Source organism: Scatophagus argus, chromosome 2 (genome assembly GCF_020382885.2).
Source record: "Scatophagus argus isolate fScaArg1 chromosome 2, fScaArg1.pri, whole genome shotgun sequence".
NCBI lineage: Eukaryota > Metazoa > Chordata > Actinopteri > Scatophagidae > Scatophagus > Scatophagus argus.
The window spans coordinates 12,183,560-12,204,797 of NC_058494.1; the positions used below are offsets into that span (position 1 = coordinate 12,183,560).

At 38.8% G+C, this 21,238-nt stretch overlaps 1 protein-coding gene across 4 annotated transcripts in view; it reads left to right on the plus strand.

Moving 5' to 3' along the window:
- Nucleotides 1–21,238, plus strand: part of LOC124069895 (myosin-10) — a 56,230-nt gene that overhangs the window by 11,830 nt on the left and 23,162 nt on the right. Inside the window, exons 4-16 of one of the 4 annotated variants that reach the window (XM_046409398.1) lie at nucleotides 6,367–6,394; nucleotides 8,546–8,648; nucleotides 9,032–9,061; nucleotides 9,288–9,302; nucleotides 11,183–11,200; nucleotides 16,298–16,390; nucleotides 17,020–17,083; nucleotides 17,364–17,462; nucleotides 17,733–17,876; nucleotides 18,640–18,735; nucleotides 19,637–19,755; nucleotides 20,603–20,755; nucleotides 20,935–21,108. In XM_046409398.1, the coding sequence (XP_046265354.1) occupies nucleotides 6,367–6,394; nucleotides 8,546–8,648; nucleotides 9,032–9,061; nucleotides 9,288–9,302; nucleotides 11,183–11,200; nucleotides 16,298–16,390; nucleotides 17,020–17,083; nucleotides 17,364–17,462; nucleotides 17,733–17,876; nucleotides 18,640–18,735; nucleotides 19,637–19,755; nucleotides 20,603–20,755; nucleotides 20,935–21,108 (1,136 nt within the window). The remainder of the gene's footprint in view (nucleotides 1–6,366; nucleotides 6,395–8,545; nucleotides 8,649–9,031; nucleotides 9,062–9,287; nucleotides 9,303–11,182; nucleotides 11,201–16,297; nucleotides 16,391–17,019; nucleotides 17,084–17,363; nucleotides 17,463–17,732; nucleotides 17,877–18,639; nucleotides 18,736–19,636; nucleotides 19,756–20,602; nucleotides 20,756–20,934; nucleotides 21,109–21,238) is intronic. The other 3 variants (XM_046409411.1, XM_046409406.1, XM_046409421.1) reach the window with 3 other exon arrangements.

A 21,238-nucleotide genomic window follows, 5' to 3' on the forward strand; every position in this document is an offset into this window, starting at 1 on the left:
CGCCGCTCATCTCACAGCAGCATTATTGATATTTATATAAGATTAAATGAATTGAATGAAATAATGTGAAGCATGTTCCATGAAATTTCCAGTGTACAGTGTAATCTGTGCTGTCAGTGATGAGTTTGGGAATGCTTGTAATGGCACAGAAATACATACTGAAGGAGCACTTCTTGAAATTATTGCTCAAATTGAGCAACTGCATTTTAATGTAAGCGTGCATTTATTTTTTTTATTATTTATTAGTCTCTGATATTAACACTAACAGTATTGTGTTCAGAACATAGAATAATCTGTGTGGGGTAACTTTGATAAAAATAAATAAATAAATAAGCTCAATAAGTGGTGGTCAGTGTTGATACTGTGGCAGGTTGCCACAAATTAGTCAGTGTATAGGAAACATTGGACAAGATGGACAAATGTGACGAACGTTGACTTAAATGGTGGTACACATATTTCTGAGATGTGACCAAGGTTCAGAGGTGGTGTCTTTCTTTGAGTTCAGTGAGGTAGGGTTGTATCTCTGGTTAGCGTGGACACTTTGTGTAGGAGGCTGGGCAGAACCACTGAATAAAAAACATTTTTGAAGAATCTTCTGAAAAAGGAGCCGACAAAATTCATGTCTGTTGTAATTGCGGATGTGGTTGATTCAACTTTTGTGGCATATCGTGTCTCCATCCATCTTAGAAATGCTCAGATGTGGATCTACGGTATGAATGAAATGTTGTTGTTGTTGTTGTCACCTAACGTGAAATGAACTGTGGCAGATTTAGTTCATGAATCTCAGATAGTTTTTGTCTGAACTTCACCTGGTGACTGTTTTCTTTACATCAGCTACTGGAATGGAAAACAACCTGATGGACCAGTAGATCATTAGATAATATTATGAGTCAATGTAGATTCATATCTGCTATGTCTCTCTTAAATATATCACCTTTGGTATATCTTGTTTTTCCTTTTGCACTCAGTGATTTTCCACTTTCCTCTCTCCAGTTGCCTCTGTTTGGCTGCCACACTACCTGTCACTACTGATTCATTTTCCATCTGATATAGATATTAATCTCAAATTTCGTCAGCTCTTTGCTAGACCAGTTTGTCAGCTTCAGTTTGCATGGATCCCTTGAATAACTATTGTCATCGTTTCTCGAACACTATTAATCTCCCAGATTTCATTACAGAAATTTCCTCTCAGAAACACTCCACATAGGAAACCAAACACTTTGGATCATCACTTTATTTATTATTTGTTTCCTGTAAGTCCTTGGCTGAAGCAAGCACCAGCCCCAGTTATGTCCACGCAAGAGGTTTTTACCGTTATAGCCCTAAAATAGGTGGATTAAAATGACTGACTTTTAAATCCTTATTGACAGATTGTCCAGTCCTTTTTGACCAATAGTGATTGGTTTTCTAATATTTATGCGGTGCAGTAAGATGATAGACAAGCATTGGTTCATGGTACTGCAAATGACTGTAGCCCTCTTTCAACAGGCTGTAGGCCCCTTCGGTGTCCTGTTATAAATATAACTGCTCTGAGGTGTTGCGCTAATAAACAGTCACAAGCTCTCTCTCTGTTAGGAGATAGCTTTTCTGTGCCAGAAGGGACACAGGTCACCCAGAAATTTTTCAAAATCAGCAATACTTAGGATTTCTATTCTTTTGTTGTTATATTTTAGTTTAAAGCCAACACTTGTTCTCCATCCAAGTAAGTTTGGAAGCAAATCCCATAATTTTCACATGGAATACTTAACCCACTAATTTATTTTAGTTGGAAAGTCAAATCAAATCTGACAGTCCATACAGAGTCATCATGCTGTTTTGTAAGTGTTTTTTGTTTGATTGAGGCATTGTTATGTCATAGCTAGATGTATGGCTAGATCGGCAGGATTGCATTCATTTTTGCATTCTCGAAGCCCCAAAATGGATATGCTTGGAAACGCTTGTGATGCCATTTCAGTCTGAAAACTCAGGGGTTGCATTTTAGTTTGGATGGGCACAAACAGAGACCTTTGGAAACAGTGATGCAGACTCCCACGTTCACTTCCTGACTGGAAAATACAATTATGGAAAAAAAAGACAAAATACAGTGTTGTTGACATTGTTCTTAGAGAAATAGTATTATTGAGGACCAGGCATGTTTCCCTGCCTCATAACTTGGTCATTTTTTAAGGAAAAATTATGTTTAGCCTCAGTACAAGAAAGTATTAAGTAAGCCGTGGACAGCCCTGTATGGTACTGAAGAGGAAACAAGGGCTTGGAATTTCAATTTGTAATTGAGTGGATTTACTGAAATATCTATTATAACTCCTAGTTGATGACATGAGTAAAGGCATAACTGTCTGTCCCTTAGCAAACTTCATCAGTAACATATATAGCTCCCTTTTCCTTCACAGACAGCATCGAGGTAAAGCCCTGTTTACTTTTGTTAAAGAGACAGTATTATAGTGCTCATGGATTTGTCTTCATTACCCTGTACATTCATGCTGTACTGGTGACATCACTGTGGCTTCCTGGAGGTTTTTGTCCTGCTGTAACATTTAAGTAACTGCTAGGTAAGTTTGCAGGACTGGTTTCCGAGGTGAATGTTTGGACTTCATTGCAGCTCCAAATACAGGCATTAGCCATCAGTGGCAGACACTGGCCCAAGTGTGCCACAGCCTCACAATGAGCTCCCTGTCGTGAGCTCTGATCAGCCCTCCACCCGCCTTAACTGGGAGAAACACCACATGCAGAGCTGCTGTGTTTAAGTCAAAGCCTTAAGACATCCTCAAATATTTCACTGTCACCAGTTTGTAAGACCACTGATGTAGGCTTTTTCTATCTAAGCACTACTTTCATCAGTGTCTGTTCACCCTGTGGCATGTTCTTGATATCTTAATATAATATATGTGTGATACACTTTCAAGATCATCAGCATTATTCCAGCTTTTGTAGTTGGAATATTTTTGTTCCTCAAAAATATCTGGATCTAATGTTTAAAATGATATTCTGACTCATCTTTTGCCTTAACTAATAATATTGTACATCCTGGGGGCATCCTCACTGCCTGCCAGATATAATGGAGTCATGTGAAGCTGGCAAGAGCATTACCAATCATGCGGAGCCCACATAACAGTTCTTATGACCATCAAGTAATGTTACTAAAATAACAGCCCCTGTTTGGGTAGTTCTTGTGTGCACATTACTGCCCTGTGCCAGTAATCAGCACTTTACAGACTGGAGAGGTTGCAGCACTGGCAAATTGGTGAGTGGAAGTGAACAGTCTCACAATGATTGGATCATATCTTTCCACTGTGTCTGCAGCCATTCTGATAAAGGAGACACTAGCTTTCTAAGCGCGGTTGTGTTTGTGTCTGTTTCAGATAGGGATGTGAATGTAAAGAGAGATGAGAGAGAAGTGGGGGCTGAAAGGGGACTATGTTTGCATGCACACTGTCATGCATGGAACAGTAGTTGACATCACAGCTTGAAATCCTGAAGGACTGATGTATCTTCAGTGTGTGCAAGCTCTTGCATGCATGTGTGTGAGTCCAATTCCCCTTCTTACAGTACTTAACTACAGGAAGTTCCTGGTTTAAGCCAGGAAACACTGGTTGTCCCTGAAGAGCCATCCAGCTGTGTCCTCGGTCAGATAACCTTCTGTTATTTTACCCCACAGTCAGCACTTCAGTCCAGGAAACCTTCACCTCGAACAGAGAATGGTCGCAGAACAGTCCACTCTGTGACTCAGTATGTACAAAATGAGTTGAAATGAGTTGAAAAACTATCTTTACAGCATGGCTTAGAACACTGATGTCTAACATTTTGCCTCGTGCCCCCTTGTCACATGTTATGGCCTTGAGGGCCAACATGAGTTGTGAGCAGTTCAAACAGAGCAAGATTTTTTTGAGGAGATTGTGTTACTTATAGATCTTTGTACACCTTCAGGTGGAAGTCTACAATATTTCACATGAAAGGCTAAATTAGAAAGAATAATATAATTTTGCAATTAATCTTGGGAACCGCTCAGGGCCGTCTGACACACTGTTTTTGTACCAAGGTCCTGATACCAGAATATTAAATGTGAATACAATACTAGAATAAAAAAAACGATACTCAATACCAAGGTGAAAAAAGTTGTAGGCACCCAAAATAGGTAAAATAGAAATAAAAAATGAACATGTATTTTTTCTTTTTTATTAACTGCCTGCACCTAGTGTTGGTACATGGAAACGTCACTGAATATATACTAACACATTCGTCATAATGTTAATATCTGTGCAGCTTTGAGTTGAGAATCTCATTGTAGGTCTGTTTTTTACAGCTTTGAGACTTAAAAAGTATGAAAGTATTGTTAAACTTGTTGTATACATGTGAGTCTTCCTCCATATTCTAAAAATAATCTGGAAATATTAGCACTGAAGGTACATCCTTCTTCTTAGAACAGGAAGTCATTAGATGAATCATGCTTAACTGAATTAATACAGTCAAAGAGTGAACCATTAACATTCTGCTAAGTGTGCTCTGCTACTCCATGTGGTTTAATGGCCAGCTTTCGCTTCAAACTATCTCTACTCCTGTTATTTTTATCTTGTTAGCTTGTTACTGGAATAGCAGAGAAACTCAGCTACACCAGATTTTGTCTTTTCTCTTCCAGCAGTTTTAGTTCCTTTGCAAAGATTGAGGTTTTGATATCCCATCATTCTGACACAGGGTTGGTTTTGTCCACTGATTCAGGAACAGAGAAATTATATTCCATAGTTGTGCTGCATTTTCTGCCAGTTCTATCAGTCCATATATAAAGCTATGTTGTTTTGCAGACTCTTGTTGCTGCAACCTCTTAAAGGCAAGACTTTTTTTTCAGGTTATTGGTGAGCTATTGAATTCATTCATAGAAAACTTTTGCTCTGTGTAAAAACGTGAATGTTCAGCCTGGAACTGGTTTATTCAGTCATAAGGCTACAGTTAAAGTCAGAAAATGTATGTTCTTCGAGCTTATTGATGGCTTCCCTCTCTCAAGCCAATCTACTAAAAGACCAGCTTAGCAATCACTAATGACTGTTAACTCCTTCAATTTACAAACATGAAGAGTCTGCAATACAGATACAATACTGATGGCCTCTGAGATCAGGCCTCTTGATGAATGGGCACTTACTCATCAAAGAGAGATACAAGAAACTGTCTTAGCAAAAGTAACAGGGAGTGGATGGACCAAGCCAGCCTGAGAGTATAATGTAGCTGATTTTGGTATTTGGAGATAAATCCATAATACTAGGCTTCATGTTGTGGTGTCATCGTAACACTTGAGATTTCAAATCCTATTTTAGCTCAAACATCCAAATGCAATGTGAAATTCAAGGCAGTAAGTTCTAAATGTTCAAATGCAGTACGATCGTTTCAGTACTGATGAAAGAAAAAAATCTTGATTATTAATCCTGATCTCAGACTTGAGCTAGCTGCTTTTCTTACACAGAAATAAATGACATGACTGAAGAACAGGGCCAAAGTATTAGCTCTGAATGTGCAGTGCAACCTTCAGGCTGTAGAGCAACGGTGAGTGAACACAGAGAGCAGAGTGAAGAGGGACTGCTGACTTTTATCTAATCTTTGGACTTCTTGCTGCTCAGCCAGCCATGTGACTGGACAGGAGGCCCTATCCCTGTGGGGTGTATTGCTGGGAAGACAGCATGCTGTTTTCCCATGACATCATCACCATTATTTCCCCTATAGGGCTTCTAGAATAATCTGATCTGTCTCACTATGAGCTCACAAGACACTTCAGACTGGAATACCCCAGAGTTTATTGGAGAGGCTTTAGATGTCATATTTTATTGCCACATGACCACAGTGCTAGTTGACTTCACCACAGCACACATTTAAATTTTTAGATTACAAAAAAAATCACTGTTTGTGTCATCTTGTTGTAGGTGATTGACACTGGGTTCAGTCAAACTTGACCACATTTCATTTAATTAATCTAGCTGACATTTTTAATAGTCTACATTATAATAGTCTGCATTCAGTAAAACTCAGATAGATGAAAAATGTGCTGTTTGTGCTTCATGAACCTAATTCAGATCTGACAGATATTAGCTTGTTTCAGATATATAGTTATCAATGAATAAATAACAAGAAATGACTAGGTTTGGGATAATTTAGAAACTGTGTGTGTTTGTATGTAATGTTTTCTACTTTGCTCACATGCACACACTAAGCTTGACTTTGAGCTTCGAATCCACAATCTGCTAATAAGACTTTACTTCTGGCAGTGTTTTTGTAATGAGGTTGTCAGTCAGACTTGGTGAAAGCACAGTAGAGGTTGAATCATAGACACACTGCTGATGTTGACTTTTTCTCCTCCCCTTTTCTCCCTCTTCTTGTCTCCCTCAGATCGAGAAGATCAATCCATTCTTTGCACGTGAGTACACAAGCTCATTCCACTGCTGCATTGAATTTATCTGATATTTTCTCAATTTTTATAAACACTTTTTGCGTTTTACAGAAACTTTTGTTTATTGCAGCCTATCAATGTTATTGTTGTTAAAACAATTTGAGGTAGCCAGGCCTCAGACTTACCCGTGTCTTACAATGCTGAGATAATACATTTCTCCTTTCTCCATTATATATTCAGAAATAAAATCACATGACAATATATTTCCCTGACTTTTTTTCTTTGTGTCTGAATTAAATGAACTTTAAAGTGTCAGTAATGGGTCTACTGGTAATTGCCCAAGTTCATAAGCAGTGCAAGTGAATGATCTGCCTCAGGGGTCATATTGGTGATTTTAAATTGTGTGTTTCAGTGACACTGTCAACACTGTCACTACTTAAGAAAAACCGAGAAATGTGGGTGTGAGGAATGCTTGACATTTCTGCTGCACAGTCCTCTGGCATCTTTTCAGTGACAAGTGTCTACAGATGACAGGAATGTCAGCAAAGAAAATACCAGAGAGGTTATTGAGACATAAGACATGCAGCAGTCTTTTTACTCATGCAGGGTGAATGGTGAGGTGTTTGTGTCATTTTGTCTCTTCCATATACACACAGGACAACACAACACAATTGTATTCCAAGGTTGGTTCAGATTTCAAATATAAAGAAAAAATATTCACATATTATACAGGATTAGGTTCACTAGTTAGCATTTATTATTTGTTCATTGTATTGAAAGAAATTGTGTTGTAAAAAGGGATATATTTATGCTTGTTCACCCACAGAGGCAGTGGCTGAGAGCTCATTGCATTGCATCTTATGAAAACGTGCAAATAGACAAAACACAAGCAAATTTACGAACAACTTCATCATTTCAACAGCCCATGCGCAACATTTAGTAAACATCCTGCCAATACAAACATCAAATTCCAGAAAAGTGCTGCAAATACAAAAATCAACAGAAGTATTTCCAGAGGACATGAGTGCTGAATAAAGCTGCCTAAACATAACCAATCAATCCAACATCAAGTATTTGCCAATCACAGGCAGAGTAGGTGGGTCCTTTCTTCTCCATCTTAGGAAAAGAAAATTGGCGCTCAGCTGACTTCAGTAACTTCACGAGTCACAAACTGTAACAACAATAGGTTCATACAAGCTGTGTTCAGCATTAGTGTCCTCTGAAAACTTTTCTGTATTTGTAGCATGTTTCTGTATTTGGTTTTGTTGTGTGTTTGCATCTCATTTCCTAAATGCTGCGCAGTGACTGTCAAATTGATGAAGATGCTTTCTTGATTTCCTTGTGTTTTGTCTACTGCAGTGTGCTGACCTCTTTCAGTCAATCTAGATTTGGCATTGATTCATAAAAACTGATTACAGACTAGTATGATACACCAAATATGGACGTGCTAACAAAATGTAGAAGCCTCACAACACATGATTAAATAAGCACTGCTTGTTTATGTGGCTGAGGAATGTAACACCTAGCAGTCCAAGGCCAGCAACAGAGACACACATTGATATAATTCCTCTATGATTACCCTCTGCTCACAGTAGCCAATAAGACTGACAGCATTTTACTCTCAGCCGCATCACACTCACTCAGTCTGAAAGCAAAACAATATTTTGTACATTCTTGGTGTATGCAAATTTGCACTTACTGTAAAACCACAAGTATGCTCTAAATGTAAACTGCTTCCCCCAAAGTTTTCGCATGGCTTGGAGCATTTGAGAAGATTTCTTGTTATTCTGTGCCATGGTCACTCAATGATAGAGCAGTGAAAAGCAGGCTGCACAGCCACACGCCAGCAACCACAGTCCTAAACTGGACTGACATTCAAAAACTGCAGAGAAAGGCACACGATTAGATAAGCACCAGTTTTAGTTTGAGCGTTACGATTATATTTGTGTATTTCTTTGTATTATGAAAGAGGACAGGACATGTGTTTTTTTCTTCACCCACAAGCACCTGCAATTCTATAAAGCTAAACAGGACAGTATGTTTTGGCTTTACTGATCCCGTTTTTTAAGGTCACAGGGTGACTAAGATGGACATGTAAAGGGTTCATGGTAGTTTACTGTTCTCCACTGTTCTGAGGATGTGTCATTTGTTGTGTCATTTTCTTCTTTTGTCTCACAGAGGTGAGTCAGGAGCTGGCAAGACAGAAAACACAAAAAAAGTCATTCAATACCTGGCACACGTTGCCTCCTCCCACAAAGGAAGAAAAGACCACAACATTCCCGTAAGTGTTCTCCTTTCTCATCTCTGTAATTTAGGTTAGCAATGCCTGAATTGAATGGGCCCATAGAAATGTGTTTGAATTACTAATACTGTTGGATTCGTATGTAAAATGACTTGCTGCCACTACAGCCTATTAGATTTGTTGATCTTACATATGTTATTAGAGTAACCATCATTGGAAATAACTAAAGAGCAGTTTGATTGAGGAGGGATTGTTGAGGACTTTGTTGAGCTTACAAATCATAAGTTACCGAGATGTACTGATTGCAAATAGCACAGGTATAAGTATACATTTAATACCTATAAGTAGGCAATGTAGCTTTGTACACCGGATGTGTGTGCTCACAACCTAACAATTTGCATTTGTTTATCTTTAACAAACAGCCAGAATCACCAAAACCAGTGAAACTACAGGCAAGTCTCTATGCTGTCTTTTGCGTCATATTTATGTGCATGCTTACTCACGTTTCCCTCTCAGACAAACTTACTGTGTCTAAAATGGTCTCAGATGTTGCGAATAAGTTGGAAGACATCAGAAGTAACAGCTGTTGCTTAAAGCACTGTATTTAGTGTTAAAAAAAAGACATGGAAAACATTTTATTGAGCATTTACATTTCTTTTACATTTCTTTCTCTGTCAGGCACAAAATGCAGTTGTAAGTAAATTTAAAAACTTTCATGATTTTTGTGTTTTATGTGAATGACTTTTACTTTCTTGAGATACTGTGCTGGAAATTTGCTTGCCTTTATTGTGATTCACACTCAGTGAGACATAGTTACATGCATGTTGTTTTTATTTGTTGTGGTAGCCACAAGTTGAGCCTTGGCTGCAGTGTTGTGCTGTATAAAACTTCTGCTGTTGCAAAAATAGTTAAAATGCCTCTTGTACTCATATTGAAGCTAGGCATGTACCTTATCTGTGTTTTAGACTTAAAATGCTGACCTCGACTGACTTGCTTGAAAGTGTCACTTAAGGACACCCATAAGGTGTAGTTATTGCTCAAGGGGTGCCACATGAGAAACTGATTAGACTGTTGTGGCCTTTACATAAAGATATGTAAATAATATGTATCTTAATATGTAATATGTATCTTCTTTCTCAGTGGGAGAAGTAAACTGATGAGCGTAAACAAGTTCATCAGTTGGTCTTGAATGTTGCAATGCACAGTACAGCTGAAAAGTAGTTATCTGTAAGAGAGGATCTGTGTCTCCACTTGTTGAATTTCATCACTGAAAAATGTGTATGAATCTAGAAAGCATAAGCACCCTCAGAGCTTAACAACTAATCTGTAAGTTCTCTTCTTTGAGAGATGAGTAGAGTAGTAGCATTGTCCACATGACAAGAGAGAAGACCAAGAGCATCTCACTTTTCACTGCTTTAAAATCTTCAAATCTGAATCTGAAAAACTGACCAGTCCTGCAAAACTGAAGCATATCTACTATGCTGTTCGTCAGGGTCCTGTCTTTTAGTATGGGGGAGTAGTTGCTCTTCGCTTGGCTTGAAATTAGCTTGAATGTCTCCAAGAAGGCCTTCATATCTCTTTGATATGAGTTCACTCCTGTAGCTAGTTAAATCTGTGAATGCCAAGTCAGCCAACTCGTCCATATTAGTCAGCTTAGGGACATCTTTTCTTTTCATCTAATGTGGTCATTTAATCACTCAACATGGTAGCACAAGTGAGAATGCTCAGACTCCAACTCCTCCTGCTGCGAACTGTCTGTGTTTCCCTGGATGAAACTCACCACTTTTGTTGCATCAACCACATGATTTCAGAATAGAGCAAAACACTTCTTGGTGCAGTGCAGGGAAATTAACTTTTGATCCGACGCACTAGTTTCAAACTGCCTGTGGGAAGAATGACCATCTAAGAGTCTATCCAATATTGATTAAAAGCTATGTTTTCGCTGTTCACTTTTCTATTTTTAGAGCACTCCATGTGAAATTACTTTTCACTGACTTACTTATTGTCTGATTGTTGTCTCTTGTTTCTGTGTGTTTCTTAGTCTCTGACTTGAATTGCAGTACTCTCACATGAGATCATTTACAGCACATGAGGCTGGCGTGAGTCTCCTTGGCCTCTAATGCCATGAAGGCTATAAATGCTGTGCTGGAGATAGAAATAGAAACACTCCATCAAAATTTAATAATTCTCAATAATTTATCAGTTTTAGGTCTCACAGGTCATCACGCATGATGGTGCTTAGATCCAGACTCAACCCAATCTGACTAACAGTGACCTTTAGGGGGGATGTAGAGTGAGGCTGGTTAACAATAGGGATGCTAATGACCCCCCCAGAGTACCTACCTGTTAACCTGGAATACCAGCCATAATCTGGGTTTTGGGAGCCAGGTTTGCAGACCACTTATAATAACCCTTTTTTCCACCCACAGACTGTTCTAGGTTGTGCTTAGATTCTGAATCTAGTGCATCATTTAAAAAATGTTTAGCTTGAACGTAAGTTTCATTTGTAGCCATGACATTAATGCAATTTATTAAATTCCATAATAACGATTGAATCTCCCCATATTCTACAGAGTGGACCCCTGTTTTATGTGAGTAACTTGGAGTTTTTCCACTTATCTCACCTCACTGACAATCTAAATGGGGTGCTTTGCCCACTCTGTTGTCACATTTTCTTTAACATAAAAAATAACTGACTATTAGCTCTTTAGTGTCACCTGAAGTTGGGCAGTATATGCTTCTCATCCACCTTTACCCCTCCTTACCTCCACCTTAACCCATTTTTGCTTTTGCATTGCATGATCTGTGCTTACTGTCCTCACTGAGCTATTAAAATCTACCTCTTTCTAACTTTTACATTACTTAAATGTGAGGACATCTCCTCATACAAATCAGTCATTGATCCAATCTTCATGGGCTGCTAATGGTGCTACTATGAGGCTAATTCATCCCAAAATTTTGGCAGCTGTTGAAATTGCTGCTTTTGGAGATGTAATTATGCCAATTTTGCTGAGGAATTATCAGGAAATTTCCATTTTTCAATATCAGCTCTAAATGAGCTGATAATAGAAAACCATATTACTTACTACTCACTGACATAAACATCCAGACTCTCCAATACAGTATGTTGCGGTATGTACCTTTCAGATTTTTTTGTGATCTGCCAATAAACACAGAGAAAAAGAAAGGGAAAGTGACGACAAAAATGACGAGTCTTCTTTAATGAAACCGTTTCTGGCTAAGCTTTAACACTTGCACACAAAGAGCATGTTGTTTCACCATTTCGCAAAATTGAAGTGAATTAATCAAGATTTAATTTAATTATCATTATACAGAAAAGACTGTAAAGACTGTGTAACTAAATTATAGTTCCTCTATGTTACTTAGAACAAACAAAAACTTACATGAATTAATTAATAAATATTTGTGTTATGAAACTATTTTAGTGATGGGGTGTAGTGGCTGAGTTCAGGAATCTCACAACCTGAGGAAAAAGCTGCTGTGTAGTCTATTGGTCCACAGTGGATACTTCTGTATTGCTTGCCAGATGGCAGCAGGGTGAACAGGCTGTGGCTGGCCGGGATGGGTGTTGTTTTTCTTTGTCCTCTGAGCTCTGCACAGACACCCCACCAATAGCACATTAACTACAGCCTACTAATTTTACCAGCAACACTTGTCATTATAGCCAGTAGCTTCAACTTGCAGTTGCTATAGTGGAATGCTATAATAAGTGATGTGATATGTGTGATGCGAGTTGTAGGACTTAAAATCTAAGTGCTCTAAAATGGTCATTTCAGAATAATAAACAATCAGTTGTTCAGCCCTAGTGCCAGCCCATACGTGCACCTGAAATGACTCTGTGTATCATCAGTCCCTTTTTTTTCCTCACAATAGTCCTCCTATTTGCTGGATGTTGTGTATATTTCTTTTTATTGCATGGACAGTATGTAAGAAGCTAGATAATAATTATCTAGCAGGCATGTATGCATCATCTTACAGCTGAACATAATTGCTTGAACCAGACCTAGTGGCTGATGCAGAGCCTCTTTCGACCTTTCTGACATTAAGTTCAGTCTGAAAGCTCTGCTGGCTAAAAGCTCATTTTTCTTGCTGTTGGAAAGAGCAACTAGTTGTATTTGTCTGGCCTCGTGACCCTCGGAGCAGATGTTGAGCGGTGAATACACATTCATGACTACTAGCCTCATAAGATTTAGTAGAACAGTTTTGGCTGATCCTCTTTGACTCCACTCAGTCCATTCTGAAGTAGTGCTCCTTGGCTTGCTGAACTGTCTGCACTTTGATAAGGGATTTACTTGTAGCTGTGACCTATAAATGTTTTCAAGAAAGGTAGAAAAAAGAGGATTAATTTGAAGGAGATGATGAGTCGTTTTTAAGCTTCAAAATGGCTATGTGTGTTTGTAGTGAATGATAATCTGCCTGTCAATAGCTATTAGGTACGACTGTTTGTTTAACTTTCATCAGAACAACACAGCAATTGCCCATCTCAAGTGGAAGTACCAGCTCTGTTGGCTGTCAGATGCCTGACATGCTCACTTTGTAACAGGAATGTGGGTCAACTTTTGATGCTGCTAAATTGGCCCCCTGCTGGTGTTTGTAATCTGCTCTTTGTTTCTGTCTGCAGACCACACAGATGGGTAGAGGTTGCCAGTGAGCAATTTTAAATACCAAGTTGCACCACAGGCCTGTGTTTATATAGAATTAAGGCTTCTGGTTTGACTCCTATACAGTGGCTTGCGAAACTATTTGGCCCCCTTGAACTTTGTGACCTTTTTCCACATTTCAGGCTTCAAACATAAAGATATAAAACTGTAATTTCTTGTGAAGAATCAACAACAAGTGGGACACAATCATGAAGTGGAACACACTTTATTGGATATTTTAAACTTTTTTAACAAATAAAAAAACGAAAAATTGGGCGTGCAAAATTATTCAGCCCCTTTACTTTCAGTGCAGCAAACTCTGTCCAGAAGTTCAGTGAGGATCTCTGAATGATTCAATGTTGACCTAAATGACTAACGATGATAAATGGAATCCACCTGTGTGTAATCAAGTCTCTGTATAAATGCACCTGCACTGTGATAGTCTCAGAGGTCTGTTTAAAGCGCAGAGAGCATCATGAAGAACAAGGAACACACCAGGCAGGTCCGAGATACTGTTGTGGAGAAGTTTAAAGCTGGATTTGAATACAAAAAGATTTCCCAAGCTTTAAACATCCCAAGGAGCACTGTGCAAGCAATAATATTGAAATGGAAGGAGTATCAGACCACTGCAAATCTACCAAGATCTGGCCGTCCCCCTAAACTTTCAGCTCATACAAGGAGAAGACTGATCAGAGATGCAGCCAAGAGGCCCATGATCACTCTGTATGAACTGCAGAGGTCTACAGCTGAGGTGGGAGAATCTGTCCATAGGACAACAATCAGTCGTATACTGCACAAATCTGGCCTTTATGGAAGAGTGGCAAGAAGGAAGCCATTTCTTAAAGATATCCATAAAAAGTGTCCTTTAAAGTTTGCCACAAGCCACCTGGGAGACACACCAAACATGTGGAAGAAGGTGCTCTGGTCAGATGAGACCAAAATCGAACTTTTTGGCAACAATGCAAGACGTTATGTTTGGCGTAAAAGCAGCACAGCTCATCACCCTCAACACACCATCCCCACTGTCAAACATGGTGGTGGCAGCATCATGGTTTGGGCCTGCTTTTCTTCAGCAGGGACAGGGAAGATGGTTAAAATTGATGGGAAGATGGATGGAGCCAAATACAGGACCATTCTGGAAGAAAACCTGATGGAGTCCGCAAAAGACCTGAGACTGGGACGGAGATTTGTCTTCCAACAAGACAATGATCCAAAACATAAAGCAAAAGCTACAATGGAATGGTTCACCAAAAAACATATCAAGGTGTTAGAATGGCCAAGTCAAAGTCCAGACCTCAATCCAATTGAGAATCTGTGGAAAGAACTGAAAACTGCTGTTCACAAACGCTCTCCATCCAACCTCACTGAGCTCGAGCTGTTTTGCAAGGAGGAATGGGCAAAAATATCAGTTTCTCAATGTGCAAAACTGATAGAGACATACCCTAAGCGACTTGCAGCTGTAATCGTAGCAAAAGGTGGCGCTACAAAGTATTAACTCAATGGGGCTGAATGATTTTGCACACCCAATTTTTCATTTTTTATTTGTTAAAAAAGTTAAAAATATCCAATAAATTTTGTTCCACTTCATGATTGTGTCCCACTTGTTGTTGTTTCTTCACAAAAAATTACAGTTTTATATCTTTATGTTTGAAGCCTGAAATGTGTCAAAAGGTCACAAAGTTCAAGGGGGCCAAATAGTTTCGCAAGCCACTGTATGTTCTGCATGGGCTTTGCCACTACTTTGATAGCTGGAAAATGACCAGGTTTATCCACATCAGCCCCGTTTCAGTCCAGCTGCACAAAAACTCAATTAAAAGCAGCCCATCATGCTCTCCAGCCAAAGATCACATTACAAGTCTCACATCCTGAGTGCGATGCTGATTCCACATCCCACAGAGTTCCCTTTTGCGGAAAATTGCCTTCTAAAACCGTCAGCTATTTTTGACGTAATGGGAAAATATTCCACTCAGCCACAAGAAGAGAAGTAACATTGCAGAAGAAATTGTTTTTCTCTCAGCCATTTTGGATTCTCTGGTCATGACAAAACCCACAATGTGGTGTTGATGGAAACACTGCGGGCCACCTGTTCAAACATCTGCATAAGTTGCTTATTTATTTATTTTGCCTCTTAAACTGTCCAGGCTGACAAAAAAGTTTCTGTTGTGTGTTGTGGACACATCGTTCCTTACGTGATAGAGAATCTTTTCTTAGAACAGAAAGCCCCAATTTTTCCTGAAATGTTCTCTCAATCACTATCAAGCAGCATGACTCATCATTAGTCCTCAGTCAGCCAGAGTAGAGCTCATTGTCTTGCGGTTTAAGCTTTAATATAAAACTTCTGCAAATGGATTTAGCTGGGTTGTGGAAGATTTAGTATATATTTTATGTGAGAAAAGATAAATTCCAAAAGCCTCAAATCCACTGCCAAGAAATACTGGTTTGAGCATTTTGATTGTTGAAAAATCCTGAGATTATTTGTTTAATTGTTTAGTCTATAAAATGTGAGAACTTGAAATGCCAGCCTTAAAAAATCAAATAGGTGGTTTTGCCAAACTTTTCAATAAGTGCTGGCTACCAGCCAAACAGCCGATGTGATAGATATGAACCGTTCACGTCTATATTATTATTATTGTATTCTCAAATTTAGCAGTCAGATTTCTTTTAACAACCACAATGAAGCTGTAGAAATCTTACTTAAATGTACAAAAATCACTGGACCAGTAAGAATGAACTAGATTTGATGGCCCACTGTCAATAACACAGTGATTAACGATTACTGTCATCGTGTGCTCTCTTCCTTTGTTTGTTCAATTTATCTGCACAGTGATAATGTATGTGAGGTCTTTCTGTATAAAACTCATGACAGGTGTTCACATATATGCTGTCTTTGTCTGCCTGTGTAGGTTTTTTTTTTTTTTTTGATTCAGTTGTAAGTGAAAATTCAGAACAGTTTTTATTTTAGTTTGGTGGTCTTGGCTTTCACATGGTGACAATGAAATGCTTGAACATCTTTCTGTTTTTTCATAGGGTGAATTGGAACGTCAGCTTTTGCAAGCCAACCCCATCCTTGAATCCTTTGGGAATGCTAAGACAGTGAAAAATGACAACTCGTCACGTTTTGTAAGTACAGCAAAATGATGTTCATGTAGAGGGGCTGAATTCTTACTGTGCAACTCACAAAGTCGCTTCCACAGCCTCCGCCTGTCACAGCACCACCTTGTCTCATTTTAGTTCAGCACCTGAATCAGATTTAGGTGATACCTTTGTATCTTCTAGAAGGTTCTTTTGTTTTGAGAATAAGCAGGTGTAAAACTGATTGGAAGTAATTTAATCATCCTATTTTTTCCTGTAAGTAAAATGCATCTGCTGGTCATCGGCAATGCCTTTGATGTACTGGATCCAGAGTGGGGATCCAGATCATGTTAATAGTGACGTAGGACAAGATGGACATGATTAAATTATTGGTTTAACAATTACTTTGATGAACATATTTTTTTCAAATATAAGGAAATTTTCTTATAGAATACTAATTACTTTTCATAAAAACTTGGAAGACCTGTTATGCACTGTATGGCTCATGTTGGCTCTTAGTACATTATTCTATAAACGTTAAACTTATCAGATGCTCCTCATCATCATTAGGGCCTCAGTGTGTGTTCCAGCATCAGAGTTATTTCTGCTGTTGTTGTTGATTTCTGTCTTTCTCATCTTTTGCACCTCCTAAACATTTATGTTCTGTTCATCTGCAGGGCAAATTCATCCGGATCAACTTTGATGTCACAGGATACATTGTTGGAGCAAATATTGAAACCTGTATCTTTTTTCAAAAATCTGAGTAGCACTGAGTAGCATTCTGCTTGTGTGGGTGTGGGTGAGATGTTTATAAGGAGACTAGCCAGGAATGTTGATTATAAGCGCCCACAAAAAATGAATCCAATAGGACATTTTCATCATAGAATACTTTTGAAATTGAAGCAGAACATTGACCTGTACGCTAGGAAGTGTCTCATAGGTAAAAGAACTGATATTTTTATTAAGTCTCAATATCAGACTGACCTACCAAGTAGTGTTTTCTTTGATCACTTTGTGTCAGACTTGCTGGAGAAGTCCAGAGCTATACGTCAAGCCAAAGACGAGCGCACCTTCCACATTTTCTATCAGCTGCTGGCTGGAGCTGGAGAACACCTCAGATGTGAGTAAACTGAGCTTTTGTTTCATTTGACTTCTAATTCTTCTCTTTGTCATCACTCTAGGCTTAAGCTGATTGATTTTGACAGCTTAACTATGTAAAAGATAAGTCAACAGTATCCAACATAAGTTCATATTTATACATATTCAGAGAACTCCCAGAATTGCTGCGAATTGCTGTGTCCTCTGTTAGTCTAAAAGTCAATACCTTTTCGAAATAAATGAATAAATATCTTAACCATATTTCTAAATGATTTTCCATTTCTTTCCACAGCGGACCTGCTTTTGGAAGGATTCAACAGCTACCGTTTCCTGTCTAATGGTCACATCCCAGTCCCTGGCCAACAGGACAAAGACAACTTCCAGGAGACCATGGAGGCCATGCACATCATGAGCTTTGCCCATGACGAGATTCTGGGTATGTTTTCCATGACATTGGTGTAGAACATCTGTAAACATAACAAGTTTCTTACACAGGCTGCTTTCACTATTTCGTGTCTGGTGGATACCTTGGTGATATCATTGAAACATGGGCTTAAGGTAGTGTCAACAGCCTTTGGTACAGAGTGCTTATCAAGGTCCTTCTAATTTTATGGTTTTAGAAATTGTTTGTTTTCAGGTTGCAGTCATTTTGAAATGTCAGTTTGAGTGAACAAAGTATATACGCAGTATGTAATTTTGAGAAGGATCTGATCAAATGGTAATAAATTGGTTGCATCATTCAAAAGTGGGATTGACTGAGCACACACAGGACAAAGGAAGCTGTAGAAGACTGTTGGAGTCTACACACATGAGGGACAGGAGAAACTGTAATTTATTAGACTTAAGCCGTCCTCTTTTGGCAATGTCAGCATGTACAGAGGCAGTGGCTGGTGTTTCTTTCTAACCCTTAAAATAAAGGCTAAATCTCCCGAAAAAATAAAATATTCAAATGTATCTTTTGTTTCTCTAGGTTTTAAATGTTTCCTTTCTAAACTGTGTAGTGTTTTTTAATGGTTGTTTGTCTAATGAGATTATTATTTATATTAATAATCATTTATATTAATAATAATTATTATATATTTGACGTCTTTTCTCTTGATCCCTCCATGACCATGTCAGTTTCATTGCTTACATGTTCATGTGATAAAGTGATGTATTACTATGGTAATATTGTTTTCTCTGGACTCTCAATTCTGTAGCCATGTTGAAGGTGGTGTCGTCAGTGCTTCAGTTTGGTAACATCGTCTTTAAAAAGGAGAGGAACACTGACCAGGCCTCAATGCCTGATAATACTGGTAGGTACCTCACACACAAACACACACATATACACATCTGCTTCATAACCTTGTAGCTTGGAGCTTACAGGTCAGCACACTCTCCTGCTCTTTTTCCTCTTCCCATATATACTTCAACTGCTCTTCTCCCCTTTTCCTGCCTCCTTCACACTCTGTATTCCATCCAGAGCAACAACAGGGGAAGAGCATAGAAACTGGTGATTTATATCCCTTCTCTGCCCTAACCTTGTCAACCTGCCATTAAGCCGCATCATTATGAGGATTTACTCCTGAAGGAACTGGGGCACAGACTTCCACTTCCTCCACATGTGGCACTGCATACTTGGCACGTAAAGCAGGGAGACAGAGAAAGAGAATGAGTCTAATGCCAGTGATGCAACTTGGCCAGATATTCCCAAATGCGACGAGCAGAACTCAGGAAGCAGACTTGACTTGGCAGAACTAGACTGGATCCTGTGCTTTATACTTTTCCACAAGCTCCAGCCATGTAAAATATTGTATTTTCCCCATCAAATTCACAAGAAAGGTCTTTCATTATATTTATTTTATGATTTTATGATATTGATCAGTAATACACTAATTGTGTTATTGACCCACCGTCTTTGACAGAGGTACTTGACTTCACTTTCTATGGCTTTAAGCGAAGTTTCTAATAATGTTGATTTAATTATCTAATTGTCAGTACTGATGACACTGATAAAATAATAATCGGTTCCTCATCTTGACTGAGTAACTCTTAAAAACAAATAATTTATTTCTTCCTTAATGTCTTGCCTTGTCAACACGGTTTAACATGCAGCTATGTGTTGGATATACAATTTGAAATCTTAAGGTCTCCTTCCATTCTCATTTAAAGAAACCTTTTTTCATGTGATGTGCTTTTTCCATCTCTGTTTCTCAGCCGCTCAGAAACTGTGTCATTTGCTGGGTATGAATGTAATGGAGTTTACCAGAGCCATCCTGTCCCCAAGGATCAAAGTGGGAAGAGACTATGTCCAGAAAGCACAGACTAAAGAGCAGGTCAGTTGGTTGCATTATTATTATTGTTATTATTATTATTCCAAACTAACACAGTGCATAACTTTTCTTGTTGTTAGTTGAGACCCTCTTCAACAATAATAATGATTCATCATACAGTAATGCAACTGAAGTAGGTCTTTTTCAGTGCAAGTAAATTTCATTACGTAGTCATGCAGTTGCTTAATTAGTGGAGCTATTTCAGGGATCAAGGGTTTCAGGATGAGTCTGTTTCATTTTCTGCATAGACAGTGTTCAGGGACTGAGAACTTCAATGAGCATAAACTCTCTCATTTTAACAGTTAGTGCAAAAGATGGTTCTTTGATTAAAACGCTAAAGGCACAAACCTGTGCACATTAAAGCATGAGAAGAGTTAACTATGATTCCCAGGGTACGTTCTTGTGAGAAACTTCCAGTCACCAAGCTTAAAATACTGAGCTAATAGCTTGCATTGTTTTCTATTGTCTCTCCTGCTTATAAATCTTTTATTGACATTTAGAGTGCAATACTCTGCAAGACTTCTGATCATAATGGCTACACTTCAGTGGATATAATGTTTCTGTCAGCCGTTTTAGATAGTAGTGCAAGTCAGACTCAGAAAGCATGTGAAACAATAACTCTTTACATTCTTGACAAGATGTACGAGTCCATTTGTCTGGTGTTGGGTAGATTTCCTCTAAGTGATCTGTGGTCTGAATTATATTGACTAAAGCCCCCACCTGCCTGTGCTGGTTGTTTCATTGTTAAGCGTGTGCACACACACAAACACCCCTTTGGTAGTTCTGTATCTTGTATATTGTCTCACCATTACTTTTCCCACTCTTGCATACCTTTTCTGTCTCCATCCAGGCTGACTTTGCTGTGGAGGCCCTGGCTAAAGCGACTTATGAGCGTCTGTTCCGCTGGCTGGTCCATCGCATTAACAAAGCTCTGGACAGAACTAAACGGCAGGGTGCCTCCTTCATTGGCATCCTGGACATTGCCGGTTTTGAGATTTTCCAGGTTTTAATTAAACTCATTTCAATTTTCTAATCTCTAAAGAGGACAGTGGTTTCTAGAGGAAATGGAGTTTTTGTTTTGTACAGCTGGCGGTGATGTTTGTTTCTGTTGTTATCCATCTACATTTCAGATTTGAGTCCAGTGAAAATATTGTTCTCCCCTCTGTTTCTCCTCTACTGCAGCTGAACTCATTTGAGCAGCTGTGTATCAACTACACCAATGAGAAGCTGCAGCAGCTCTTCAACCACACCATGTTCATCCTGGAGCAGGAGGAATACCAGAGGGAGGGCATCGAGTGGAGCTTCATTGACTTCGGCCTCGACCTGCAGCCCTGCATCGACCTCATTGAGAGACCGGTCAGTTTTAAATGTGGAGTTACTATCAAGTAAAACTAATTTCTCCAGCTATTCTTTAATTATTTTGCTGCACTTAAAAACATTAACAGCTAAATAATAATGTCTCATTTACATTCTCAAGTTTTTTGTT